General features: G+C 37.1%; 1 protein-coding gene and 1 long non-coding RNA gene across 5 annotated transcripts in view; one reads left to right on the plus strand and one right to left on the minus strand.

The window, feature by feature from the left end:
• LOC108493406 overlaps window positions 1-9,313 on the plus strand; it is a 23,072-nt gene extending 13,759 nt beyond the window's left edge. The window contains exons 2-3 of the long non-coding RNA XR_001873465.1: window positions 8,229-8,399; window positions 8,972-9,313. This is a non-coding gene — a long non-coding RNA (uncharacterized LOC108493406). The remainder of the gene's footprint in view (window positions 1-8,228; window positions 8,400-8,971) is intronic.
• A 6,306-nt stretch (window positions 9,314-15,619) lies between these two features.
• Window positions 15,620-27,618, minus strand: part of PLD5 (phospholipase D family member 5) — a 177,280-nt gene continuing 165,281 nt past the window's right edge. For all 4 annotated transcript variants that reach the window (XM_017806839.1, XM_017806840.1, XM_017806841.1 and 1 more), the window contains exons 7-10: window positions 27,204-27,343; window positions 24,954-25,119; window positions 17,938-18,052; window positions 15,620-15,942 (exon numbers count right to left, since the gene is read on the minus strand). In XM_017806839.1, the coding sequence (XP_017662328.1) occupies window positions 15,707-15,942; window positions 17,938-18,052; window positions 24,954-25,119; window positions 27,204-27,343 (657 nt within the window). In that variant the 3' untranslated portion in view covers window positions 15,620-15,706. The remainder of the gene's footprint in view (window positions 15,943-17,937; window positions 18,053-24,953; window positions 25,120-27,203; window positions 27,344-27,618) is intronic.

Below are 27,618 nucleotides of genomic sequence, written 5' to 3' on the forward strand. Positions count from 1 at the left end.
GAATTTGCTTTATTCTGAAGGAAGCTTTTGTGTACAACAAGTGCACAATATCACGTGGGGAGGAGACCAAGAGGGATCACTTGGGCAGTATCTTTAATGCTTCTGACTTGCAGATGGGAGCTTCTGATTCTCTCATTAATTTCTTTGCTATTAGTATAATTCCTGTTCAATTCCTGTAGCCATAATGGTGGTAAACTCCTCTCCCCCATTATTGATTTAATGTAATTTTAAAAGGCTAACAAAACTTAGTGGAATTGCAAATAAGCAGTTTTATAGGGTATACAAAAAAAAACTTGTGACAACTGACTTTTCTGTTTCTTCCTTATAAATATGGCAATGGAACAAGTTCCAGCTTGTTTGAATTTCTAGTCCTGGCATTTATTATTAACGTGATGTGTCTGGTCACAGTGTGCCAAAGGCAGCAATGTACATTCCTGACAATATGCATTTTAAGTACTAAAGATCATAATTTTACTGTTTTGTTCCTTGTTTTTTTTTAATTTTTAGATAATTCTGATATATTTTTTACCGTAGGTTCACAGGTAAACCAGACCACTTAGAAACATTTTCCTGTAAAGCATGCTTTTTAGTTGCTGTTCTGAACCTTAAATTTGACTATTTAAAGATAAATAAGCTACAATCTTCAAAGTATTTCATCCTTAACAAGATTTTAAGTCTCTACTTCATCTTCTGTTGTATTGCAGATACGGTTATAATCAAAATAGAAAAGTAGTTGTCTTTTATGACCTGTTTCTTACTTGGCTCATTCCTTAAAATATTTCAATTAAAGAGCTTTCAGGATACTTAGAGAAGGCTTGGGACTCCAAGCATGTTGGGTCTGAAACCTACTGGCAGAATGAATACCTAGAAGTCTTTGCTGAAGTCTGTCAAAGCAGCATTGCTGGGGTTGGAGCTGCTGCTAATCAGTTCATTAGCAAAAATGTTACTGCTTCTGTTCTGTGGCTGTGGAACCTCATCTTGCAGAGTTTAGTCCCGTGCTGCTGTTTCTGCGATGACTCCCAGTATGGAAATTCTCCAAGAAGATGGCTTGAAGAAACCTCCATCTTTCTAAAACTTGCCAGGAGATCAGACAGACTGGGGCTAGGAATTTTCGATGGACAACTTTTTCCTCTGAGTTTGTTATTTTTTTCCACTTTCTTGCTTATGTTAGCTGGCCATACCCTTTGCACTTACGGTGCAGTGTAGGATCCAGCTTATTTTCTTGGATTGCTCTTTCACTAAAGTCTAACATTTTTTGCCCTGTAACATACAGGTTTCTTACTTGTGTGAGTGACTTGTTATCAAGTTGCTGGGGAAGAAGGCACCTCCCTCTATATAGAAAACATTCTGGAGGCATTAATTCTGACAAGGCATTGCAACAGTGTGAGACACAGAGATAAATTTCACACTTCAGTGTGAAAACTAACTTCTGCTGTACAGACTTAGGTCAGAGTATACATCAGTGATGAGGTACAGACTTTTACTCTTTTGCACCATTTCCTTGCAAGCGCAGAGGTCAGGTTGCAGAATTCAGTCTATTTTAGGTGTCCCATGACATGGCTGAATCCCTTGTATTGAGTTAGAACAATCTTTTTCTCCGAGTCAAGTGAACAAGAACATCATATTTTTAAAAGATCATTCTACAGACAGTTTGATACTTAAAAGGTGGGGACCAGACTTTCCAGGATGTTATGGTGGCCACAGCTTGGAATGCTATTTTGATTGCCTATTTATTTTATTTTTTTAAGCTGATTTCTTGGTCTTACCCATCTCTGTTTTCTCTGCTTGTAGATCAGAAGACATTTTTTGTAAAACTGAAGGTGTTCAAGAGTGTATTCTTGGACTAAAATGGCTGGATGTAGACTTTGCTTCTTTATTTGTCTGTAAAGTATTTGCTGTGCCGCTAGTATAACCTTGGTACATTTTGAAAGAGCCATCCCTAAGGTTTTCAGCATTTGCAACTCTCTAAATACTGTACCGATATGAACAGAAATGAATGTGCTGATCCTTCTGTGCTTTATGGGATTATCTCATTTATTTAAATGGCACTTTAGGTTAGAAATAAGCTTGTATGACCAGGTCCTTAACTTCTAAGTTTTGCCCTGCAGATATTCTTGGACTATATTATTATGATAGTCCTACATGAGCTGAGATGCTTTAAGCATTTATAAAACTTTAAAATGAGCTCACCAAGCTGGTTCTGCTACAGAAGACATGACCTTTCTGGTAGCTCATAAAACCCTTGGAGATGTGCTAGCATGCTGTTGGCAGGCTGAACATAGTCTTTGGGAGTATTATATTACACCAGCAGTAAAATCCATTTAAGGCCTTACTGCCATACTGGTTCAATACCAGCTATATTCATAAAGAGGATACAGGGTACGGACTGGAACATGACTTTGGTACTGCACCATGATTTGCATTATCTAGTGTGTGCATCTTGAGTTTTAAACTGCAGCTGAAGGAGGCTGTACAGGGGCTGAAGAAAGCCATCCTTTCTCTGTCTCAAAATAGTACTTTGTTCAAAAGAAAAAGTTGAGACACAGGAGCTCTGCGAAGTGGGTTATTGCTGTTCAGTGATTCCTGTGCACTCTTTCAGACTTCATCATACTGAGGGCACTGTTTCACCATCGGTTGTCAGACAGTAAGGATAAAGTGATTTGGAAGACTTATTGTAATTAGCTGAACACCTGTTCCGAATATCCTTCTCCCGTCTGTAATACAGTTCCAAAACCTAGGCTACATTTAGCAGAATTCTCTAAGTGGACTGGAGTATTGTGTTGGGCCAACAACTATATGCTGTTCAGGAGTTATTTAACCATGGACAGTGTGTCTCAGCACATTATTAGCATGCTATGCTCTTCAGCTGCTTTAAAGAGTGTACCTTTGCTGGTTTTGGCCAGGGTAGAGTTAATTTTCTTCCCAGTGCCTATTATGGGGCTATGTTTTGGATTTGCACCGAAGACAGAGATGATAATATAGAGATGTTTTTGTCATTGCTGAACAGGGCTTACACAGAGACAAGGGTTTTTCTGCTTTTCATACTGCCACACTGGTAAGGAAGTTGGGGGTGCATGGGAAGCTGGGAGGGGGCACAGCCAGGACAGGTGACCCGAACTGGCCAAAGGGATATTCCATACCATGTGACATCATGTTCAGTATATAAAGTGGGGAGAAGAAGGAGGAAGAGGGGGAGATGTTTGGAATGATGGTGTTTGTCTTCCCAAGTAAGCGTTACATGTGGTGGGGTGCTGCTCTCCTGCAGATGGCTGAACACCTGCCTGTCCATGGGGAGCAGGGAATTAATTCCTTGCTTTGTTTTGCTTGTGCACACGGCTTTTGCTTTTCCTATTAAACTGTCTTTATCTCAACCCACAAGTTTTCTGGCTTTTGCCCTTTCCATTCTCTCCCTGATCCCACTAGTGTGGGAGTGAGCGAGCAGCTGTGTGGGGCTTGGTTGCTGGCTGGGGCTAAACCATGACAGTACTGTTAAGAAACCAGTATGGGAAAGAGAATGTCTTTTTAAGTTTTTTGTTATGTTACTTAACACCAAAGGTGTTAGCAAAGTCTTGTCATGGAACGCATCTGAACATTTCCATGCATATCTCTCTAGAGAGAATGCATATTTGGAAAGGAAATCTAATATGAAAATTAGCAGTCAGCAGCTGAATTTAAATTTTTGTGATACAGTACACAGTAAGCAATTAAAGTTGCTCATTGTCTGTAAGCAGGACTAAGATTTGTTTCCTACTTCATGTGATGGTTATGAAGCTGCATATGTGAAAAGAATATTGAGTTCTTAGATGCAGATTTTTGTTAAGTGTATACTGTGAAAATGGGAACTCAAATAATAATCAAGTAGAATAATTGTCTTGCAAAAAGCATGCAAAATGTGAAAGTGAGGTGCTCTGATACTGTTAGAATAAAATGAGGACGTAAGTAATTTTGAAATTAAGGTAAAGCTGCTCTTCATGGGAATTGATTCTTTCTCCTTGTTCTGAACACATTACTCCCGTTGCACCTGAAATCTGTTCAGGTGTTGTATGTGAAACAGTGTGGGTCAAAGTGCAGCAGCTATTGTTTACCTCACCGTGTCCTGTGCAGTCAAAAGCTACCTTTCTGGTACAACATATAAAACAGCTCTTAGAAAAGCACATGCTACTAAGACCAGTGCTTATCTCAGGAGATTCAGCTTTCTCTCATCTCCTGTCAAGTCTTTACTTTTTATTTTTAAATGTTCTCTGCTGCAGTGTGTTCTCATTTTCAAACTAAGGGAACATGAGTCTCTCTCCACAGAGAAAACTACTTAGCAGTAGACCTGGTTAGAAGCTTTTTAGATGGAAATCAGAGGGGGATTTGTGTTCATTTGTTTAGGACTCTTGTACTCTGAACAGAATGTGACAGCAGTCCCTGCAACAGAAAATCGCAATGGCTATGGCAGTCTCCTGAGAAATGAGAAATCCAGGGTAGTGCCTACTTTCCCAGATTCCACCTAGAATCTTAATTTGAATCAATCTACTAGAAAAGAAGATCATATTGCAGAAATCATAGTGATCCGGTACCACTGTCAGTGCTGCTCAGACCCCACAGAGCCTTAGATGGAGGCACCAGGTAGTCTGTCAGCGTTGCCTGGTTTGCCTTTGGTGTGTGCATGTACAGAAAACTGGGAGACAGGGTACTAGGAGCTAGACACTAGGGGCTGGTATCTATGATTTGGTGCTCATAGAAACAAACACTGACAGAGACAGACCAGAACAGGAAAAGCATTATGTACTGAAACAAGAGTCTTTATTTCAGTGCAGTACAAAGAAATGGGAGATATTTGCTTTGAATGAAAGTGCTGAAACTGAAAACTGAAGCACATAAAATACATTTGTGTAGTATTAGGAATCCTTGGATATCAAAGCAGTGAAAAATGATAGCTATGACGCTGCAGCATTAAAATAAATATTTACATAGCTTTAAACTAATGCATTACTACCTTGATTTAGTGTTGTATCATTGGTAGCTTAGTTTCCAGCAGTATCAGATGTTACCACTGACAATACTGTCTTAGCCATCAGCCTTTCAGCCAGTGATTTCCTTACGTTTAAAATGCATTGGTACAGAAGCAACACTCTGTACCAAGCCAGCTCTCCAAAACCTCAGCAAAAGCAGTCAGCCTCTTTTTTGTTTCTTCCAAAAGAACAAATTCGATCAGTTTTGTTAATTACACTGAACTTTGGTTATGTATAATAACACTGTAAACAGTGGGCCCAGTTCACAATCAAGTAACATGAACTCTTTGTATTAAGGTCATGAGAAAGTACCGTTTAAAGAAAAAAAAGATTGCTACATTGTCATCCTGCAGCACCAAACACAATTCTTTTTCAAGAATGGTCTTTTTCAATTACAGCACTCTTTTTCAGCTTGAATCAGGATAGGTCATCTGTTTTCCTACTAAATGCAGATGATTTACGTTTTCAAAAGTATCAAAACATACTGACATAGTGGTTTGCAGCAGGGTCAATAGCCACATTTACAGACTCAGTTTTTTTACTTTTTAATAAATAAACATTAATTACACAGGTATTGCTGTGAACCAAGCCCATTGTCTAAAGGAAGCACATTTCTTGCCAAATTAAAAATCTTTACATAAGAACATGTTTTTAGAATGGATTTGAATAGCTGCTGTATAAATTATTAAATTCATGTGTCTTCCTGCTTGCACTTTGTACCAACACAAAAAAGTGAATAAACATGCAGTAAAATGTAGCAACGTTTAGAAAATAATGTGTAAAAAAACCATTCAGTATCTTATATTAAAGCATTTACACTGCATAGGCATTCATATAAGGATATAGTATAATAAAACTTATCAAATATACAAGCATGCAGCAGTTGCCTTATATTCACAGTTCTAGAAATGACCACACATTGATTTCCTCAAATATAAATTGGATTATCCAAAATAGATTTTGCAGCCACTCTCCTTTGCAGTGGCAAACTATGTTCTTGTGTGCATTGCAGATACTGACCTATATAACAGGCCTAAGCTATGCTGCTGTATTGTACATATCTGTGATAAATACTGTGTTTTGGAATAGGAAGGATAATGAGAAGTTATCCATACTTCTCATAGCAGAACTTGGAGACTACACAGTGCTTGAATTGAACAAAATATATAAGCATATTAATTGTATTCTCCTTAGAGAGTAACACTGTAACCTTGCCACATATCTAGCTACTGCATAAGCTGGCCATGCAGTTTTCAAAATATGTTTAGACAGATTTTTCTATTTGATATTTATTCCATCAGAAGAGGTATAGTAGTAAACTTATATAGTACATACCCTTTTTGCTCTGCAAACTATAAAGGACTCCTGCTACTTTTAGATTGTGTAGGAAAATACAATGCAGTGCCAAAGTCACAGTCGGAGATTTAAAATTTGTTTGCAGAGAGATCTTCTTTCTTCATTTGTTGTTTTGAAGGTGGTGTTGTTATATACAATGGTGAGCTTGGACCATTTTAACAATCACAAGATGACAGTACCCAGATTAGACCCCTTGTGTGGCCGAACGCCACCTGGAGGATAAAGTTGAGGTTATGCGGCTTGAAGTTGTCTGTGGTTTTGACCTGCTTGTTATTGCCTAGCTTGGCAGGTTAACCTGGCATGTGACTCCAGGACAACAGCAAGCAAAATACCTGGAGGCAAGGCTTGTGTTAGTTGTGCAAGGTTTGCAAAATTGAGCTCCTACATCCTGATACAGGTTTTGGATGTGCCAAGGTGAAATCGGATTGAGGAGTATGACATCAAACCCTTTCCCCACCCAGGTATTTTTCCAGTAGTGCCTGCATTCTGCTTTTGCCCTGAATTCCCTTGTCTTCCTACACAGTAATTTGTGTGTCTTAAAACATTGTGTGCGTGCACTTCCTTCTTCTTAGCACTTCAGGTAAAGCTAGTGGAAGTAACCTTGTAGGATGTTACAGCACCAACAATCCAAGTTGCAGGGATTCATCCCTGTGTACAAAGCAGCAAGGGATTCAGAAACAGCATGTAGGAAATAGCTTGAAAAGAAAAAAGACAGATGAGGAAGAGATGGCACAAACATTTGTTAATGGAAAAGTGGAGCATGGAAAAGGAAGAGCTAATTGGGGCAGTGGTTGCTGTTCTCTCTGTTAAAAAAAAAAAGGTATAATCCTCTCTGGAATGTTTCATCCAGAGAAAAACATTGCCCTTTGTTTTTTTAAAAAAGTGAGCTTTGGCACCCATGCAATGTGGGAATGAAAAGGTGTGTGCTATCAGGGATGGTGATGTTGATGTACTTCTGTGCTGCAGCCAGGAGTTCACTTTTGTTATTCGTTATTCTGAATCACTTTGTGAGAATATTCCTATTCTCTGGTGAAGGATATGAAGCCCTTTCCATAAAGCTGTACTATTTCCTGTCAGTCTTAAGAGTAAGACAGCAGTGTGTCATTGTGCTAGAGATGTTCCAAGCTCTCCTGGCATAGATATTCATTTTCTCTTTGATGATATGTCTCTGTATGTATGTGTGTGAGGAGCCTCAACTCTGCATTTGGAATCTGATACAAGGACATTTGGAATCTGATACAAAGACATTTGGAATCTGAGCTGGATATGGGGGCATCTGAATACTTTTACTGTATCAACTACCACTTGGAAAATGGGCTTACAGTTTATTTTAGTTGGCTTACTTGTCACCACAGATGTTGCTTTTCTGCGTTTCTCCAGATTTGTTCACTAAGATCTCTGTGGTGACACCTGAAGACGCAAATGCTGTGAGAAGTGTCTTGTTTTTAATGATTATTTGGCAGTAAGGGCTGTATAAATATACACAGAATCCCATTTTTTTGCCTAACTTTTAAGCTCTATACAGACAGATGGACATAAGACTTTGAATGCTGAAACCTTTGTACAGCATATCAAAAGTAGTGGTTCATTGATTCTTCACTGTATCTCTGTCATATTGAGAGCTGCAGTTTAGATGTGGGGACTGTCCTGTCCACAAAAGTAAGAGTATTTTGATTTATAAATTTCAGTTTCATTCATCTGAGATACTGCATTAGCCTCTTATTCATTTTCCAATTATCTTTTTTTTTAATGTTGAAAAAAATGAGAATGCCTTGTGGTTTTGATTCTGATTTCTTATGTAATTTAATATTTGTACTAAATTCTTTGGTGAAGAAGGTCCTCAGTGGACCTGCCATTCATTTTTTCTTTCCACAGGGAAAATTCTTATAATCTAGTTTAGAATTGTCTTTGAAGACTCTGGAGACTGTTAAAAGCAGATGTCACAGCTGCCTTGAGTATAGTGAGATGGAGGAAGAGGAGCTCTCCTGAGAAGTCTGATAAGTTTGCCACAAAGTTGATACTAAGCTGAGTCCAAAGTTCCCACAGGTATGCACCATCTTGTGAGAATTAATATAATATGGATTCTTAAGATCTTTGCCTTTTTTTAGAAACCTTATCAGCTCTATTTCTAGTAGAAACCTGGCCTGTTCTTTCAAAAGAGGAGACAATGTATTTTCTTTTTCCACCTGCTTCTTCCAACTCTCTTACGTAGTAAAGAAATTAGTTCAATTCATAAAGACAAGGGGCGTTTGACCTCTTACCTTTTCATGCTAAAGTCAGCCACACATTTTAGTCATTGCAAATCTGGTTGTGTGGTAAAGAATGGTTTACCCTAGAATGAGTTCACCAGAACTCATATATCAACAGAAGAACCTCTACCTCATTTAGAGGTTGCCAAGCATTCTCCTCATCCCCCATCTCTTTTTCCAGATTTTGCATATGTGTCTTTCCAGGTAAAAAATTATGTGAGGCACCTGGAATTATGTGTTTGACCTCCATTTATACTTTTAGTATCTCATTAGATGAGGGATGTCTCATAGGGCAAAAACATGTTGAGCAGCCAGCAGTTTCCAGAAACAGCAGGTAGCTAAAAATACTTCATTTTCTTTGTTCCTCAGGCAATGACAAGTGTAAACCTGGACTGAGTTACTGAAGAAGTAGGAGACGGTAAGAGGACAAGTTAGATGAGGAGAACAGCCCTCTGATCTTTAGAAAGATACAGCTGTCACTTCCAGAAGCATCCTACTTTTCTGTCAAGTTTCAAGAAAAACACTGAATATTGAATACTGAATTTGTCATTTGAGGAACTACAAATAAGGAGTGCTTGTGTAGTAATTTAAGAGACTGTTTGGACGTAATTGAATATTGAGCACATCCACTTGAAAATATTAGTTAGCAAGTCAGTCAATAAAATGTTGGTCCACACTCTTCCATTTGAAGAGCTTCTTGCTTAAACAACGCTACGTATATTGGTGCTTGCCTTTAATCTTTAACAGAAGGATTCCTTCCACATTAAATTCCCCATTAATTCCCTCAAAGTTACATTCGAAAATAATTCCAGGTTCTCTCACTTATAAAATTTAAATAGTTATCACTTTTGGGGGGAATTCCTTTCCTCATTTGAGTGTGATTAATTTGTAAAGTTTGATTGCCTGATACTTGTGCTTAGTTTTCATGATTTTATTAGTTCAAAAGTTCAGAATGGTGTCTGTCTGACTATATTTGTACATTAAAAGAACATATGCAAAGGCCGCATGTGATGTGCAATTTGCAGGCATGTGCTGTGTTGTAAATCCTTGCTTATATTACACTAGGAATTTGTAATGTACAAGGAAGAGCCCTGTTTCAAATACTGCCTTACTACTTAGTACCTGCTACATAGACATCATTGGGCTTTTATTCATGCTTCTTTTATTCTGTTAAGCGTAGGTTAGTAGTTGTTAAAGATTCCCTCCTCAGTCTGAAAACAGTCATGGGAGTTCACTCATATAAAGATGAGCAAGGCGGATGCATAAGAAATACAGGATTTTGCAGGGAAAGGAACAAAATAAGAATGCAGCCCAGAGCTTTTAGGCCAGCACCCTTAACTCAGGCTGATCCAAGTTAGTTTGTCTCTAGCTCTTTTTGCCCCTTTCTCTCTATCCTTATATTTTATGCTGCTGCAGGAGGGATGAATATCACTGTGTGAGATGCAATGCCCACAATGTGCTCACACAACACCATTGCAATACATGTAATTTGTATTGTTCACGTTTGTGGCCATGCAACATAAAAGAACACAAAATAATCCTCTGGAATGCTGCAGTTGCCAGCAATTTTATTATATTTTATGTTCTTAAAGGGGAAATGATCATGTTCATTTTACAGGATTTAAAAGAATTTTTGAGTCTTCCTGTAAAATTGCAGTGTAGAATTTGTTGTGAACAAAACAGAGCTGACTCCCTTACTGTAGCAGAATAATTTGCAGCCAGAATTCAATTATGGTCTTAAAATCTGATTTTAATTCAGAAATAGGCTGCAGTAGCTTCATTTTTGTCCTGCATGTTTTTTGAATTTTATGAAAAACCTAACTTTAGCATATTAATGCAGTTGTATCATATGAATATGGAATATAAATGTGTTTTCATGAAAGCCCAATTTAAGTTACTGTGTTGAACCATTCAATACAGCTGGATTCTTCATTCAGAGTCTCTGTAAATTCATGATCACAAGATAACTTAAACACACAATTCTCACAGATTTTTTCTTTGAAGCCCTTGCAGAACTAATCTAAACAGGAGGTGCAACAGAAAGCTCCACTTCATTATAAGACTGGAGTTTATCTATTGACTTCAGCATCCACAGAGCGTAAAGCACATGAGTTCTTTTTTTCTTGTCTAAACTATTTTGAATGAGGTCTCTTTTACATGCTAGTTTGGCAAGCTTCTAAGGCATTTGTGCAAAGTGATGATGCAAGAGCAACCTGATTCAATACTGAGAAATTCATAAGTAACATCCAGCAGTAATTAAAGTGAAAAACTACAGCTAAGAAAAGCAATTATCCTACAGAATCAGTTGAGCTACTACACCCTGCAGTGTTAAAAGTGGAGTATGTTTACTGGTGCCTTGAACTCAGGAGGTATCATTGTGAATTTCAAACATACCAAGGATTCATTCTGGTTTTTTTACATAGATTGCACTGAAATAACAGTGACTAAAAAACGATGATTTTATATATATATATATATATATATATATAAAGAAAGGGTAAGAGTGGAAGAAAAATACAGTTCCAGAAATTACGGAATTACGGTCTGGAAACACACTATACATTTAGTCAANAAGAGTGGAAGAAAAATACAGTGCCAGAAATTACGGAATTACGGTCTGGAAACACACTATACATTTAGTCAATGTTTTTGTATTAAAATGAAGAGTTAATTTTGAAGACCAAAATCGTTTTAAGATAACTAGTGCACTCTATAAGGTCATTCTCAGGAGTGAAGTGCATGATAATGCAAGATAGGGATATTTAGGACTTCAGTTTGAAGAACCGGAATAGCCAGCTGATGTCTTTACCATCTTGATAAGAAAGCCTACACTATTTTCACAAAGTACACACCAAAGTCACAAAAAAATGCCTGTAATTTCTTTGTCTGGATTTCTCTGTAGATGGAGAATGGCATGGCATGTAACACAGAGCTTAGTTGTTCAATTTTTATGTAGTAGAATTTAGGTATCTAGTAGTATAGTGAATAATGGGTAGGTCTTAAAAGTAGTATTCTGAAGCTTTTCTACTTGTTTCTTAAGTTCTCCCCTGAACTACCAGCAGAACCTGAATTTACTGGGAGGAACACCTGGCCCTGTATGGTGTAAAACGTAAATCTGTTCCTGTTAGGGTACCGCCACAGCCATTATGCACATAATCTATGCCTTTCTGGTCTGCAAAGAGAAGGTGAGAGTAGTTGTGGATACTAGTTCATACTTCAGGCAGAAAAAAGTGGTGGCTGGCACAAAGCGACTTGAGACTTAACGTGCAAGATCTGTAAAGTAGCCACTATGTGGTTGTACTTCTACCTGTGCTTACAGGAATTTCGGTGGTTATGGTTTTAATATCAGCCAGGTGTTGGTGGAATTCAGATTTTAGTTTTATACCTTGGCAGGACAGAATAATTCAACTGTGTTGTAGATAAATTGATAATGAAGCCAAGAGTAATTTGTGAAATTCAGTTCTAGAGCTGGGATTGGATAAAAATGCTCTGGTTTAGATGTGCTTGTGGTTTGGATGAACATCTCGCGATCAGTTTTTGTCTTTTTGTGACTCTAGTTTTAGGTACTAAACTGTAAACATCACAATATCTAGTCTTCTTACTTAAGAAGTTTGCTGTATACCTCAGTACTAGATACAAGATCTTTAGCAGGACTTCATGTGAGGAACAGTTAAACAAAAGCTTGTATAAATAAGGCACTAGTAAATGTTTGCAGCAAACAACAATTACAGTCTATATTCTTTAAGAATAAAACTGTTCTGTTTAGGAAATGCCTTATTATGACAATTACCAATGCCAGTTAGAAGGGGACTAGAGAAAGTGCATCTTTTGGATTATGCCTGTGAATTCTGTGAGAAACCACTGAATGCAAATCTCCATCAAGTTTGGAAACAGCCTGTGCAATGGTGATACTCAGGAGAACTGAAGCAAGAGGAAACTAGTTTAGATTCTGATCCCTGCTAAACTAGTGTGAAATCACTGTAATGGATTTGCTCCAGATTTATTACAGTGGTAGAAGGATCTGAAGCCAGAATCGAGGCTGTTGTGGCAAATCTAGTTAAGCAGTAACAGCACTGACACAAAAAAAATAATTGGCTATAATCCTCTTAAACAGTTTCAAAAAAGAATCTGATATTTTAAATTTCCTATTTGCTGAAGTCCAAGGATGCACTTTGTCTTTTGGCTAATGTAATAGAACAAAATTTTCTGTACTACTTTGGAGGTGATGCCATTCTAAACAGTTACTAAAGTATCAATCCATATTTTATATCAACTGAAATTCGAGTCTGCCAGTCTGCTTGTAAGATGGCTAATGGGTATTTCACATTAAAAGTTGTTCAAAAACATCCAAACTCTTCCATTACTAAAACCAAAACATACTACCACTTTTATGTATCATCTCTTTGAGGGGGGTCATTGAAGCACCAAGAATTTGTTTATCAAGCCAATAAGAATGCATTTGTAAATTAATGGATCTTGTTAGTATTCATGATTGTATTTCCCCAGGATCTTTCCAGTAAAACAACTGTATCTGAAGCATTCATCTGGTATACTAAATCAATCAGGGGTAACTCCACAGTCTGATTTCATTACTAAATCCTGCTTTGTAAACATAAAGCTTAGCTTTATCATCTGACAAATTTCTGTTCCACTAAGATCCTCCATTATTTATACAAGATGTCATTTAAAAAACTTAACACATTTCCAGTATTCATAATGCAAGAGGGGAAAAAACCCTACATTGATTCATTCTTGCATATTATTGCCATTAGGTGCTACGATTAACAACTCCAGACAGTGGGGTTTTTTGTTTGCTTAAATTATTTTCTGTTTTATGTAAGGATGTTGTACTAAGTTTATCTGAAGCTTTAAAATCACCCATCCATGGGCATCTCAGAAACTGTACAACCATCTCAACTGGATTTTAAAAATGTGGTGGGCTTTTTGATTGTTCATTTTGTTTTGGTTTTTTCACGTTTGACTCATAAGACTAAATTTATTGGTGGTATAACTTGGCTTAAATTTTCACCATAAATTAATCTAGACTAATATTAATTCCTTAAACAAATAAAAAACCCCAGAACAAGTAAGTTAAGTGCTGAGGATCTCTCTCCCACACTTGCTATGCATACTCTTAAGTTATATACAGAAGGAAGAAAATCCAGAAATATCTCTTCACAAAGATCTTTCCTCATAGCAACTCAGGAAAACTTTTTCATTTAAAATATTTCTTTCTTATAAGAATGCCAGAATATACACTTTTCTAGGTGTGTTAGACTAATACATGGCATGTGTTTATCTGAATACCAGAAAATGTTATTGTGTATTACAGCTGTGCAAAATATTTTCTGTAAAAGTTGACAACTTCAAAAATTTTTTTCTTTTATCATTATTTTCAATAAGATGATGTAAATCTTTGTGATTGCAAAAGAAACAAACATTCTTTGTCAAAAGTGTGCCTTTTGAGGTCATAATTAGTTTTGTGGGGTGTCTCCAGCTGACAATCTGAATTTGCATATGTTGCCTAATTAGAATTTCCTAAGCTGTGCTCACTATAAAATAAATTTGAATTTTTTACCTTGTAAGTAAAACCTATATTTTGAAAATCAAGGTAGATTTTTAACTTCTTCTTAAGATTAAAATAATACATTGGAACATGGTTGGTTTTTCTTCTCTTTTTGCCCACTGCTTTCAAACTGTGCTTTCAGTAGGTGAGAAAGAAAAGTTGTCATTTTGGAAAAGGTTCTATGAATATTTAACAAAATGCAGAATGCAGTTTGCTTTCATAGCTGTATTTCTTCAATGGAAGCAGAATGAACATTTTTTTGCTGAAATTATGATATTACGTCTCTGAGTGGAGAAAAATCTGTTGTCAAACATTTATGTGTATTTCTTTAAAGAGCAAAGTCACACTTTTACAGAACTTCTCAGTTGCTTTTTGGTGCAAGTGAGTTGTGATTGTAGAGGCACACTATTGATATCAACTGAAACTGTGGCCTAAATGAAGGCATCACTTTTCTGTCCATGCAGATCTATTTATCTATATGGATGTTATTTTAACAAAAAAAGCCACTTCACAAATTTTATTTTTTTTTAACTAAAAGTTAGAAGACACTTCCAGGTGTAAAAGTCAAACAAAATTTCTATATGATCATTTAACAACAATTATTGCGTGATTTTGCATAAGCCTTGACCTTTCTAAAAAACGCAGTATTTGATCTTTAGATGTGCATTGGTTTGATAATAAGTCATCACACAACTGCTGACTCACATTTTAATTTAGGGAAGAAATTTTCTTGAGATTACAAAAAAAATAAAAAAAAACAGTCCTAGGTCTTTGCTATTAATCCAGAGATTTTAATTTTTAGATGAAATGCATGTAATTGGAAATAACTATTATGCTGAAAGGAATCCACATTATTTTGATACAAAATCCATTTATCTGAGAGGCTTTAGGGAATGTAACAAATTTGATCAGGCCAACCCCAATCCCTCAAAACCTTCTCATTCTGTTAGGAGATGAATGAATTACCAGTCCTAACTCTAATGTATTTTAAGGCTAGTTAGAAGACATGGAATAGTGATACTCAAACTAAATACTTGAGACTAGGAAGTATTTGCATGACTAGGTAGTTATTTAAAAGAAATGATTTAAATGGGTGAAAATTTGCTTATTCCTTTATATTTTCTAATACAGTAAACCTACCATCTATTTGTATGTCAATAATAACTGATCTTAGAATGCCATTTCATAGCTTGAATCTTCATTTTGCCTCAAGGTTTGTTTTAGCCAGGTTGGCAATTAGGGAACGTCCTAAAACAGAAACATTGATACATGCTGTTAAATTCAAATGCAGAACATTAAAATTAACATGGAAGCAGAAATGACATTCAGTGTCAGAAGTAACAAATTTGAACATCTTAAATAATTCAATATAGAGAATATAGTTTAGACAGTTTTAATATAAGTGTGCTTTTTCCTAAAAACACCCCCCCGACCAAACTTTTTTTTTTTGCTTTTTAAGTCTTTTGTCTGTAAATATGAAAGAAGGCTACACCCCAATGTAATTCTTCATTGCCATACTAAACAGTAAAATAGTCTTTCTAATTCACATTGCTCATGGCAGTCTTATTTGAAGTTCCTTTATTAAGTTTGTGATTAAAGCAGTTTGGGATTTTTGTTGGTTGTAAACTTTTGGCATAATGTGAATACCAGTCCCTTTCAAAAACAGCCTTGAGTTGCTTAATGATGCTTGTGCTGTTCCCCGCGTCTGCTTGGTTGATAACAAGGCCAGCTCCAGCATTCTGCGTGAAAGCATTTCCTACCCAATCAAAATTACCTACAAGTAAAGGCAGGAATATACAATGAGTTTCTAACATTAAAAACAAAGAACCAAACAAAAAACCCATCTCCCTAAAGGTAATCCAGCATGAAACACTATCAGTTCCCCAGGGCAGAGACAGAAATGAGCTTTTTATACTAACAGGAAAGAAAAACTCCATTACAATACCTTGCATAGTGAAGGTCGTTTCTGGAAGTTTAACAGCTCTAAGCCTTCATAAGAGAAAACAGGTTCTTCTATTTATTCAAAACTAATTTGTTCTTCTTTTTGCATATACTGTATTATTACTCCATTTACTTTCCTCATCAGCCTTTTCAGTGCCAAGAATGAATTTTTTTTTTGCTGTATAAACAATTTAAAGTTCCAAACCAATAGATCTTTTACAGGTTACCCACTGATAGATACTATTTCAGGAAAGAAAAATAGGAGTTACATTTTTATATCAGTTATTACCACCTGTGTTGAAATCTAAGGTAACAAATGAGCACTTCAAATCCTGGTGATAGCAAGGCAAAGAGGATAATTGGACTAATGGAAAACTAACTGTTGCAGTTACTTCTTTTTATTTTACTAGAACTGTAAGTATTTTAAATTATATATGTAAAACACGTGCAGTATTTTGGAGAAACAATGCTGTTAACTAGAGATCATATTTTAAAAGTGTCTGAGCATACATAAAACATGAAGGTATCTGAGAAATTTATACCCTTTTCCAGCATTATTTCAGCTACTTCAGCAGAAAATGCTAAGAATTCTAAAGTTGTCAAGGATGGTAAATTGAAGCCTCATTAAAAGAGAATTTTTTTCTGTGATTTCAAGTAAAAGATATATCAGGTTCTTAGCATGCATTTGTACTACTTTCACAAAGCTTTGATAATTCCTTTTTTTTATTTATCTGCAGCTAAGAATGCAAGGACAACGGGAAAGAAAAAACCCAATTTGGCTAAGAATTCATGCTGTGTAGATGAGTTCCAAGGTACACAGATTTGATCTGTCTGTGTGAAGGGATTTAAAATGGAGTGGAAAAATAATGTTGGGGGGGGCTCATAAAACCTTTGGATGATGAGAGAGGAATGAGCTACAGTATTTGCAGACAAAATTAAGATTTGGATAGGTTAAAATAGGTGTATGTGTTTAAAGCCCATCAAGGTGGGCTTTCCAGAGTAGATTTTAGTTGTATCTCTATACAACTTGCTGGTGTGTGCATGGGCCGTGCTTCTGGGTTGCAGCCTTTGCCCTTCCCCACTGCCTCTGCCATCATGGGCTATGAGAGCTTTGCAGTGAGTCAGTAAATAAGATCCCTAAAGCATCAAGCTGCAGCATATCAGAATGCATGTTTTCTCTCCTGGCTTTTTAAAATGTTATGAGTTGCTTTGTAATTCAATAATGGTTTTCTCATCCTGTGAGCTTATGTACAACTCAGATTTTTTAAAAGGTAGTTTTCAGCCTGCATTCAGTGAGCATTTGACTGGTAACGAACTTTTACTAGGTGCCATACAGCAACTTTACTTAAATACACCTTTAGCCCAAAATACCAGTTATACATGTACCTAATGTTAGGAGGGTTTCTGAAATGCCATTATAGGAAATGCAATAAGACTTCAGAAGATGAGGATGAAAGGCATCTGTACAGTATTTACCAGCATTGACCACAGTAATAACATGGGAAATGGAGAACAGTCCATCTTCACTGGATTGCAGAAAGAAGAGAATATGCTAATAATCCAAGTTGTTCCTGCTTCATAAATGGTGTTATATTTGTGTTTTCGGTCTGTTTTAAAATACTGAAAGCAGAATGTGGGTTTTGAGAAACTGATTCATAGGGGAAGAAAAGTTTTTAAATGGGAAGAGGCCCAAAGCTCAGTCTTCATCCAGGTTCCCAAAGGAATGAACTGTTAACAAATATATCAGCTGTGGATTGCTCATCTGCAAAGGGGTGTTATTTCAGGCTTTTGGATACTAACTAGAATTTCTTGAGATGTGGTTACGTACCAATATATGCAGCTCCATCGGTCACCATATATTTGTTACGATTTAATTTGGGAAGGGAAGTGTTCTTCTGTTCTTTAAGAAAGCATGCACTCTCTTCCTCAAGGTCAAAGAATTTCTGCCATAAAATAGAATGGAGCACAGGTTAAAAAGTATGGCTTGTTCTCTAATTTTTATTGAAAATGAGTTAGTGCTACAGAACAGCTTGAGTTTTTATAGCCAACTGTTAATTTTATAAAACACTGCACACTGTATTTCTTTGTAAATTCTCACAGGTTATGATACTCTTGCCTTGGCAGTCTAAACTATACAAAGTATATGGCTACTGCATGCCAAAAGAAATACAGTGCCAGGTAGTAAAGGCAGTGAAATGAACAAAGAACCCCCATCTTTGTGTTCTGCATGGAGCCAGGAACTTTTCTTTAGCTCGCTTCCTCATTTGTCAAAGGACATTGGGATTTGAAGTCTGCTTCAGGATCCAGATTGGCAGGCACAGCAATAGCTGCGTTAATACCTCTACATCACACATTGCATAGTTTCCAACAGGAAACTTGCCCATTTCAGAAACTTAGAAGCTTCTCAGGATTAAATTTTATATGAAGAGATCAAATTTACCAGGCAACAAGAGGAAAATACATCCGTTTTACCCTGGAGGGTGAAGTCTGAGCAAAATTTGTTTGTTTGTTTGTTTGTTTGTTTATTTATTTATTTTTCATTTTGGAGCTCTATGCATTCCTTTTCTGATTGGTAACAATATATAAGTAATGTTTATTTCAGCAAGAAAACTAATAGCTAAACCTAGATTCCAAAACCTGAAGTAGAGAATAACATGATGAAGGTGAAGGTAAATATTTACTGCCTGACTGGAAAACTTTGATTGAACTGACGGTGAGATCCTCAGAACGAACCTAATTCACAATAGATTACTGGTGAAAGTAACTGACTATACAGTGCACACACTTTGGGGTGGAAAAGAATCCATCCCAAAACTCCTTAATCATTCTTAGGGGTCTGTTTTCCACAATTCATCTCTTAAACCAGTGCTGGGTTTGATACAAACCTTGAACAAATCCTTTTAGGTTACGGAGATGTCTTTCAGAATAATCTTACTAATCTGGAAAACTCAGCTGTCCAACACCAAACTCATTATTGCAATGTAGTGGTCTCTGCAGTACACGACAACATCAGTTCAATTAACCCAAATGTGGGTGTACACACTGCACACGGGTCCTCAGTTTTACAAAGCATTCTTTACCCAGCTGATAATGTAGGTGGGTTTCAAGCTTGTTTGCAGTAAACTGCTTGACTATTGCAAAATGTGCTGTTACCAATTAACAGCAACACCAGGTTTACATTTTATACCACTGGTTGCTTCAGAACTGCATATAAATACTCATTCAGAAAATCTTCTTAATCATGAGTCAAGATCGTTACAGTTTGGTTTTCCTTGGAGAACTCTGTTTTAAGTTCTGACCAGATTTATCTGCAATTAGTACTACCAAAGCTAATTAAAATGATTTAGTTGCAGACAAAAGGTAGAGTAGCCCAGAGGCTGCTGTTTATCTAACGCTTTGTGCTGTAGACTCCATCAGAATCTCTCTCTTCCCATTTGAAAATATACTGGGGTAAATTTTATATTGTCAGATGTTGTACCAAAACTGCTTAGAAGGACTCTGTCTAAAATACCAAGACCAATCCAGGCTCCTGCTGATTTCAGCACTACGGAGAGTATCTGTGCCTGGACTGACACACATCCCCCCTACCTGTCATGATGGAAGTTTATTAGGGCTTGTTGAGAAATATTAGTTGTTTTGTTTAATAAGTAAGTTTTAACTAAGTCAGAGTTATAATACTGTGTGATTTAGTATGCTGTTTGCTTAGCTTTACTTGTTTAGCATGACTAGCTTAGCTAAGATCTGCTGAAGCCTTGGGTCGCAAACTGTGAACTTTCACCTAGATACATGCTTTTGGCTGGAATAGAGTTAATTTTCTTAGTAATTTTCCTAGTAGCTGGTACAGTGCTGTGTTTTGAATTTAGCAGGAGAATAATGCTGATAACACTGATGTCTTAGTTATTGCTAAGCAGAGCCTACTCTAAATCGAGGACTTTTCAGTTTCCTGTGCTCTGCCAACTAAGCTAGTGCACAAGAAGTACAAACTAGAAGATAAGGAGGCTGCAGTTCCACAAGATAAGAAGAGTTAACAGCCTGCTTGCTTGGGCACAGAGAAAGAATCCAATAACGGATTAGAAGACCCCAGACCAAAAATCACCATTGGACCAAGAGGTATGTGCCAGGCATGTGAACGGGTGCATAGTCTGTAAGGGTATCAAAGCCCAGGGATTCCCTTGTTTTGGGTCCCTCTCTGGAGGCACACAGCTTGAGGTGTTCCTATTGCTGTACCACTCAATTGTTAAATTATTTTTTCCTGGAATCAGATGTTGTGTGAGACTTTACTGAGGTAAACCTAGGGCAAAGAAATTTGTTTAACAGCACTGAAGCATGTTTTTAGTGCATGAGAAATAAATTCAGTATTTTTTCAGAGCAGAAATACTGGATAGCAGTGGGATACAGTTTTGTGACTGACAGCTATCACAGAGTTGTTACCTTAAAGTTTCTGAATTTTGTATGCCACTCCATGCTTACTTACCTGTACGTGGCATTGTTATGTTCCACACTTAATTTTTGTAATGAGTTCAAATACTAGGAAAATTCCAAAGATAGTGTTTTGAATTTAAAAACTAAGCACAGCAATGCAAACTGTTTGAGTGATTACTTTATAAAGGGCATTGAAAACAAGATTATTCTATCTAAAAGTCTATTATCTTTTCTTTAAATTAGATTTATATTGTATATTCACAGCTAACTCAGCTGCATGGAGAAATCACACCTTTAATTACAGATTTTTATAATAATTTTATAATAATTACAGCATCACACTTCTTAAAAGATTAGAACAAACCACCTTAGCAGCCATAAAGGAAAGTTTGCTCGATATTATGTCCTTTGACAACATCCAGACTGCAACTGTGTGCCTGAGGAACTGCTCCACAAACATGCACCCACACTGAAAGTAAGTACTTGGCAAGCCAGAAATGGGTCTAAATGTTTCTGAAAGGGTCTTAAATTTTTGGATAAAGCCAGAAGAAAATGGTCATGTTTTTTCCAGCACAACAAAATTGGAATGGAAACAGCCAGCAGCCATAGGGTATCCATCAGGGGTACTTGCAGTACCTCTTCACAGGGATGCAGATGATACAGTGTGACTAATACTAACATCGCAGGGAATAGTCTAAAACAGGCAAATGGGCAAAGTATTCAATGCTAGGAAACAAAACATAACAAGCTGTCTTCTCGCCAGTATTATGAGACTTAGCAAAAAGTTACATACCTTGATGTAAAAATAGTCAAGCACAATAATAACATAAGCTTAGAGGAGTCAAATTGAGATAGATTGAGCAGATGTGCTGAACTATCACACATTACTGTGTTGTTTGTATAATAACTTTGTAAGAGAGAAAATTTCAGGCAGGAAGGGAGAGAAGCCTTGGAAACGTAATGTGTTCTCCAGCAGTAGCAGAGAAGGTATTAACTCCTTGGGAATACGGACACCGTTAGGAAAACTCATCTGCCCTCACAAACAGAACACACAAATGTCACTTAGATGAGCAAGTGAACCAGCACTGGCATTAAGCAGCACAGTGTAACATTCTCCGACACGCCTTCAGCAAAAGTACTGTGTTAATAATACACTGCCTACTGCTAACATTTCATTAATCTTTTCCATTCTTATTTTAGGAGTTCTGAGCTTTAAAATTAAATTAGTGCTTAGGAGCAAAGGTTTCATAGTTAATTCATAACACTCTGTTTACCCATAGAGCATTTCTGTCTTTCTGAGAATTAGTGAAAGGTTCAGTTTTACCTTCCTCTTACCTGAGCTGGAATACACCTGCACAACTCAAAAATAGATTCATGTGGAGGCTCAAGAATAACTTGTGCTGTAGATACACATCTGTTCCATGCCACTCCATTGTGGCTTCCAGTTGTGTAAAGACATTTTGTTCTAGGTCCTACTTTCTGTGGGCCCTTCAAAAATACACTCTGTTCAGCATTGCATCCAACAGAGCCGGCCCCTTTCTACTGCTTCTTTGAGAGTTAGACTAGGCATTTGCGCACAGAAGATGCATTTATGGGTCAAGTGCACAAAACTTAAGGAGTACAGGAATTAAGGTCCCAAGAAATATAACGGTGAGCTCTTCACCTTGAGCTTACCCTTTATCATTCAAGCTTTAATTTCATCACCACATGTGGTTCAGTGCATAGGACAGAGCTCCCTGACTGAGCAGCAGTTCGGTGTGCAGTTTATGCCTTGCCATTTGGCTGTGTGCTTATAGCATTTATTTAGTTCTCAAACATAGCTTTCTCCATGCAAGTTCTTCCCAGTGATCATTTTCTTCAGAGTACTTCTATTGAATTTGCACTCTCGAAACAGTTTCAGTTGACTCCAGTAATAATTAATGCTTATGTGAATTGGACTCTCAGATGCTGAGAAATGCATGAGGGACTTCAGCGTTTTCTAACTGCATTGACATTGTTGTCCAGTATTATCAAAGTTTTGTGGCAAAAGGAAAAGGAAAAAATCCCCACTTCTAAATAGAGCACATTGTTACAACTCAACGTTCACAACTAGGAAACCATGGCTTGCAGTCCCTGTCATCCCTGACCTCCACGGCAGACTGGAAAATTCATACGCAGTGGATGGTGCCTGGCTTTGATCAGGACACTGCTAAGTGAAATAGGGTTGCAGTGCCCTGTTTCTAACTATGTACTTGCAGTTAGGCCATACCAAAACTTCTATTGGCCTGGTCAGAGACCATGTGAAATTAGGAAGTAATTCCCATCTAACTGAATTTACGTCTGCATTGCCTTCTCTAAGATGACCGTGTACCTCAGGCTGCTGCCGCTGGCAAACCAGTGTACCCTGTAGCTGCAGACAGCCATTAGCACTCACTGGAAACTTTAAAACTGAACTGGTCTTTCCATAGAGATTAAAAAAAAAAAAAAAAAGGAAAACAGTCACAACAAGGCATATCGCAGGGATCAAAAGCTAAATGAAAAAGTTACTGAGTGTGCTTTGTAGGACTTGGATATATTATTCCCAAAAGCACAGTACAACAGGGGGATAGGAGGTCATGTGGTGCGTATATGTGTGACATTTTGGTAGAACAATACGGAGGTATTGGGACAGCTTAGCAATTCCAATTATAATTTCAATCAGAATTTGTAACAAGTTTATCTTAAAATTTCAGTGATCTTGTATATAAACACATACATTACGTGTCTGCATGACAGTATTTTCTTTACAGAGTTTAGTTTGACTTTATGTTTTCTCATAGCCAAAGCAGAACCAAAAGGGAAAAGCAGAATTTTCCAGTAATTCAAGAGATTTAAGTTTAGTTTTACGTTGTTAGCCGATTCCTTCTCCTCCATACACGCACATAGTTTTGTTTCCCTTTGATCCTGGCTATAACAGATGAATATGAAAGAAACACAGCTTTAAAAAAAACGTTGCTCATCTGATATGTTTTTTGAATTAAAAGAATATTGAGATGGAGCCTATGGCACAGTTTTCAGCCAAAATCAAATAGATACCAGCAAACTCTGAGCCTTGGCCTATTACTCATACCAAGGTTTATTTAGGGCAGTGACTTACCTAGAGTGGGGAACATGTGATGCACAGCAGAGGTAACTGAGGTGTGTTGTACCTTTACAAACTATCTATACCTGGGGTGGTCTTATTTTTTTTTACTGGAACTTGTATTTGTATTTTCTAACTGCAGATACTCTAGCTAGTCTATCTACCCAGAATAGATGTCTAGAAGTAATTTTTTTAACTTTTAGCATGTAGTTTTTGAGAAGATAAATTCTGTACAAAGGATTTTAACTGCTGAAAATAGATGGAAATGGATATAAGATTGTTGAGCATTAGGTGCCACTTAAATAAAAAATGATTTTGAATCCATAAGTAGAATTTTGGTGATAAATATGAAACAAGCTAGAAGTTATTCCAAATTGAAGCAGCTTAAGCAGTGTCAGCCATGTATGGGGGTTTTTGACTTAAAATCACACTTTATGCTGTTTTTTGACTTAGGAAACTTGTAATAACAACATATGTTATAAGAAAAATTCTAGATATGCATAAATACCACTTAGTGTGTATAAAATATAGTACTTGTTCTTTAGAGTTGTCAATTTCAAAAAGCCAGAATGATTAAGTGGATTATCAGTTTAAGAAATCCAAATAATTCAGATTATTTGAGAGAGTTACCTGAAAAAAACCACCAAAACCAAAAAAAAAACCACACACCAAAAAACCAAAAAAGAAATTGATCCAAGATAGCTGATTTCTCAATTTCATAAAAATGAACTGTAGCAAACTGAAAGTAGTACTTACCATATTCTCTGTTCTCTAATACAAATGTAATATATATGGTATTTCTCACCTTCCTGTACTGCATGTTTAATGTGGCCACATAATGGTTGTTCTAGTCTTCACAAGTCTGAATTTGTAGTCTGAATTTAATGTAAAATCTTCATTATTTTTTCCCATACTTTGCACTTGACTGAAGGAAAAGTAGATGCTTACACAGCTGAACAGTAAGGTTACATGAATCCAAACTAAAACTTATTTTTGTACTGTCTGATTTACTCTTATCAGACAGTATAAACATGACCTATGACTATGGCTCACTCTGTTAGCTTTGCTTTGAAAGACCAGATGTAGTGTTTTAAATGGTCTGTCCACCACACAGACTACCTTTTGACATCAATCTATTTTTCTGTCTTAATTTCTATTTCTGTTACCACTAGGAGTAAATTGAGTTCATTATATTATATTTCCTATGCTATTTAATTAAACTCAAAGACTTTAATACTAACAGAAAATGCTTCTCAGTTGTTTTCTTCACTCTTTTTTTTTGGGGGGGAAATATCTTTCAAAGCAATATGGATTATACTTACAACTTTCAAACTACAGCTTGGAACTTCAGTGCAAATAGCTTTCAGAGATGAAACAAAGTTAAAAGTAAGGGGGTCTGTGTCTCTTGAGAAACTTATGAGAAGTCGTACTTTAATACTTCGTAATACTAATGCTTCTCTTATCTTCCCATCTAAATATGGCCAGTACCTGTGGAGAAAGAATACAATATATTCAGAGAAATTTAAAAAAAAAAATTGGATTTTTATGCATCTAAGCCTAGACATTATAGAGAAAACAAATCCACACGTGAATTTCATTTTCTATCCACTGAAGGAATGCTGTTCTTATTTAAAGGGATTCTCACTAAACAGATCTGCCAGCATACCTTTTTCTGTCATTCAGCTCTGTACCAAAACTGTCACTATCACAGTGGAGACAGTGAGACTGTGGATGGGTGAGTACATCTTCCACCTGTGTATGTGCCAAGACACTTTCACAAACTACAGGTGCCTTGTCCACCGCTGGTTGGGAGAGTTGCTCCCGTGTCCTTCCCTGCGCGGCCGGAGCAGCAGCACAAGGAGCCACACTAGAGGGCGCTGCTGACCAGCCCAGACACAGGGACAGAAGGCTTTTCTGAGGGTTGCGCAAGGGAACTGATCACCGGATCTCTTCCTGAGTGCTGTCCTTTTTTCCCCCTATGAACTGGTACCGTACAGGCTGGAATGGACTGGAATGCCTTCTGTAATTTCTTCCTTGGAAAACTGAGAGCTGCTATGCAGGGTGCCCGTGTCCTTCAGGAGCAGATGAGATGGGCGCTTAAGGAAGATGCTACTTTTTTTTCCTGATCAGGATTGCAGAAATTCTGCCATGAATGGGACGCTGGCTTCCATGATGCTATTCTCACAATTGTTAGCTTTGTGTTCCTGACCTTTGGTGGGAGCAGGTCAGGAAAGGGAGAATTAGACAAAGAAAATGTATGTTATCTTCATTCCAGCAGCATCAAGTCATGGGGGCTAATGAATCTGAGCTCTACAATGCCAGAAAATAACTTCTAAGTGAGAACTGACAAGGAGCTGACAAGGTAGAAGCTGTGGCAGTGCCTTGAACACAAAGCCATGCTGTAGGAAAAACACTGAAGAATTCACACAGGTGGCTTCCCTGGATCTCCCTAATCCAGTAGATCTGAATTCTTCCAGCATGAGAATAAAGTAAGGAGTATAGGAGATAACATCAACTGCAACACTGTAATGGTACTACATATTAAGATCCTTTCTAACATAAAGGAGAAGCGGGAGGGATACCCGCTTATCAGTAGGAACTGAGGTTCCTACAGCACTGCCCATGATTCTTTCACTGTGATGGAGACTGTACATAGTTTATTGGAAAAACTCTTTCATACACTTGAAACAGCTTATGCTTGATATCAGTCAAATGATTGTTATTTTTTGAGAAATTTGAACAAAACATCTCTAAATATGCAAAACTGGAAAAAACCCCACATAACCACATGCTTAGTTTGTCTTAACTGTGTTTAAATAAAGAGCATAGATGAAATGGCAAGCTTTGCTAGATTCTCAATTCATTGTGAGTGTTTTCAGGAGCTGGAGGGACCAATGGATACTTTCCTTCTGAGTTGGATGGTTTTGTTGCACTGTGGCTCCAGTTTTGGGCAATGAGTGCTTTTTAATGGTCCGTACAAACAGGCTGTTTAAAAATTACATGGTGGTTTTTTTTGTTTTAGCAACTCTCAGTTAACCAAAAAGTGATATAATTCAAATGTAATCTGTGCTGAATTTGGAATTTTTGCTTATATGTGTATATCAATAAAATAATGACATCTCCCACACTGTATACAAGAACTCACAATATATTATTTCTCTCTTACACACACTCTCTCTTTCTCTCTCTCTCATGTTGAATATCTATGATACTCATAAAATGCCAGTAGCTGTGGTCTCAAGATAGGGAATATAGTAGTGTAAGAAATAGGATTCATGTATAAGCAGACTGTTGTATTCCTGGGTCCCAGTCCAGATGGTCAGACTAGACAATTTCTGATCTCCTTCAACAGGCAGATCCAAAGCTCAGGACCCAGAACTGGAATTGTCTTCTTAGGTCCCAATTCTGCTCCCATTTAAGTCAATGGCAGAACTCTCACTGATTTCAATAAGAGCAGAATTGGGCCCTAAGAAATTGTTCCACAGTAGTAACTAATCTCCTGTGGGTTCATTTTCTCCAGCAGACCTTATTGGCATTATGATAACCAGCTAGTCCTGGACATGGACACTCACCGTTTAGCATTGGTGTCAATGACGATTGGCAAGTAGTCCATGACAGCTATGTATACAAACTGCTTGGCATCATCGATAACACTGTATATAGCTTCAATATCCAGGACTCTGTCCTTTGGGCAGAAGAGTTTAGGTGAATTCTGTGAAAGGAAAAGTTATTATTAAGTGAGAACCTCAACTGTCCTGCTAGAATACTCAAAGCTACAAAGGAGAGGTATTTGCTTACTTGCCCCTCAAAAGCCTCACCAATTAGATGTAACTGTGGCTAAAATGCAGAAGACACAACTTCAAAAATTAGGTCTATTATGTCAGTTCTATTTAAAGTTCCTCACTGTTTACTCAGGCACTGTTGCAACGAGATGCTGCACTTTTGCAAGAAACTTATCTTTAAAACCTAGCTTCAGGTATAAATTAC

The sequence above is a fragment of the Lepidothrix coronata genome, unplaced genomic scaffold (assembly GCF_001604755.1).
Source record: "Lepidothrix coronata isolate B3197 unplaced genomic scaffold, Lepidothrix_coronata-1.0 Scaffold16, whole genome shotgun sequence".
Lineage (NCBI taxonomy): Eukaryota > Metazoa > Chordata > Aves > Passeriformes > Pipridae > Lepidothrix > Lepidothrix coronata.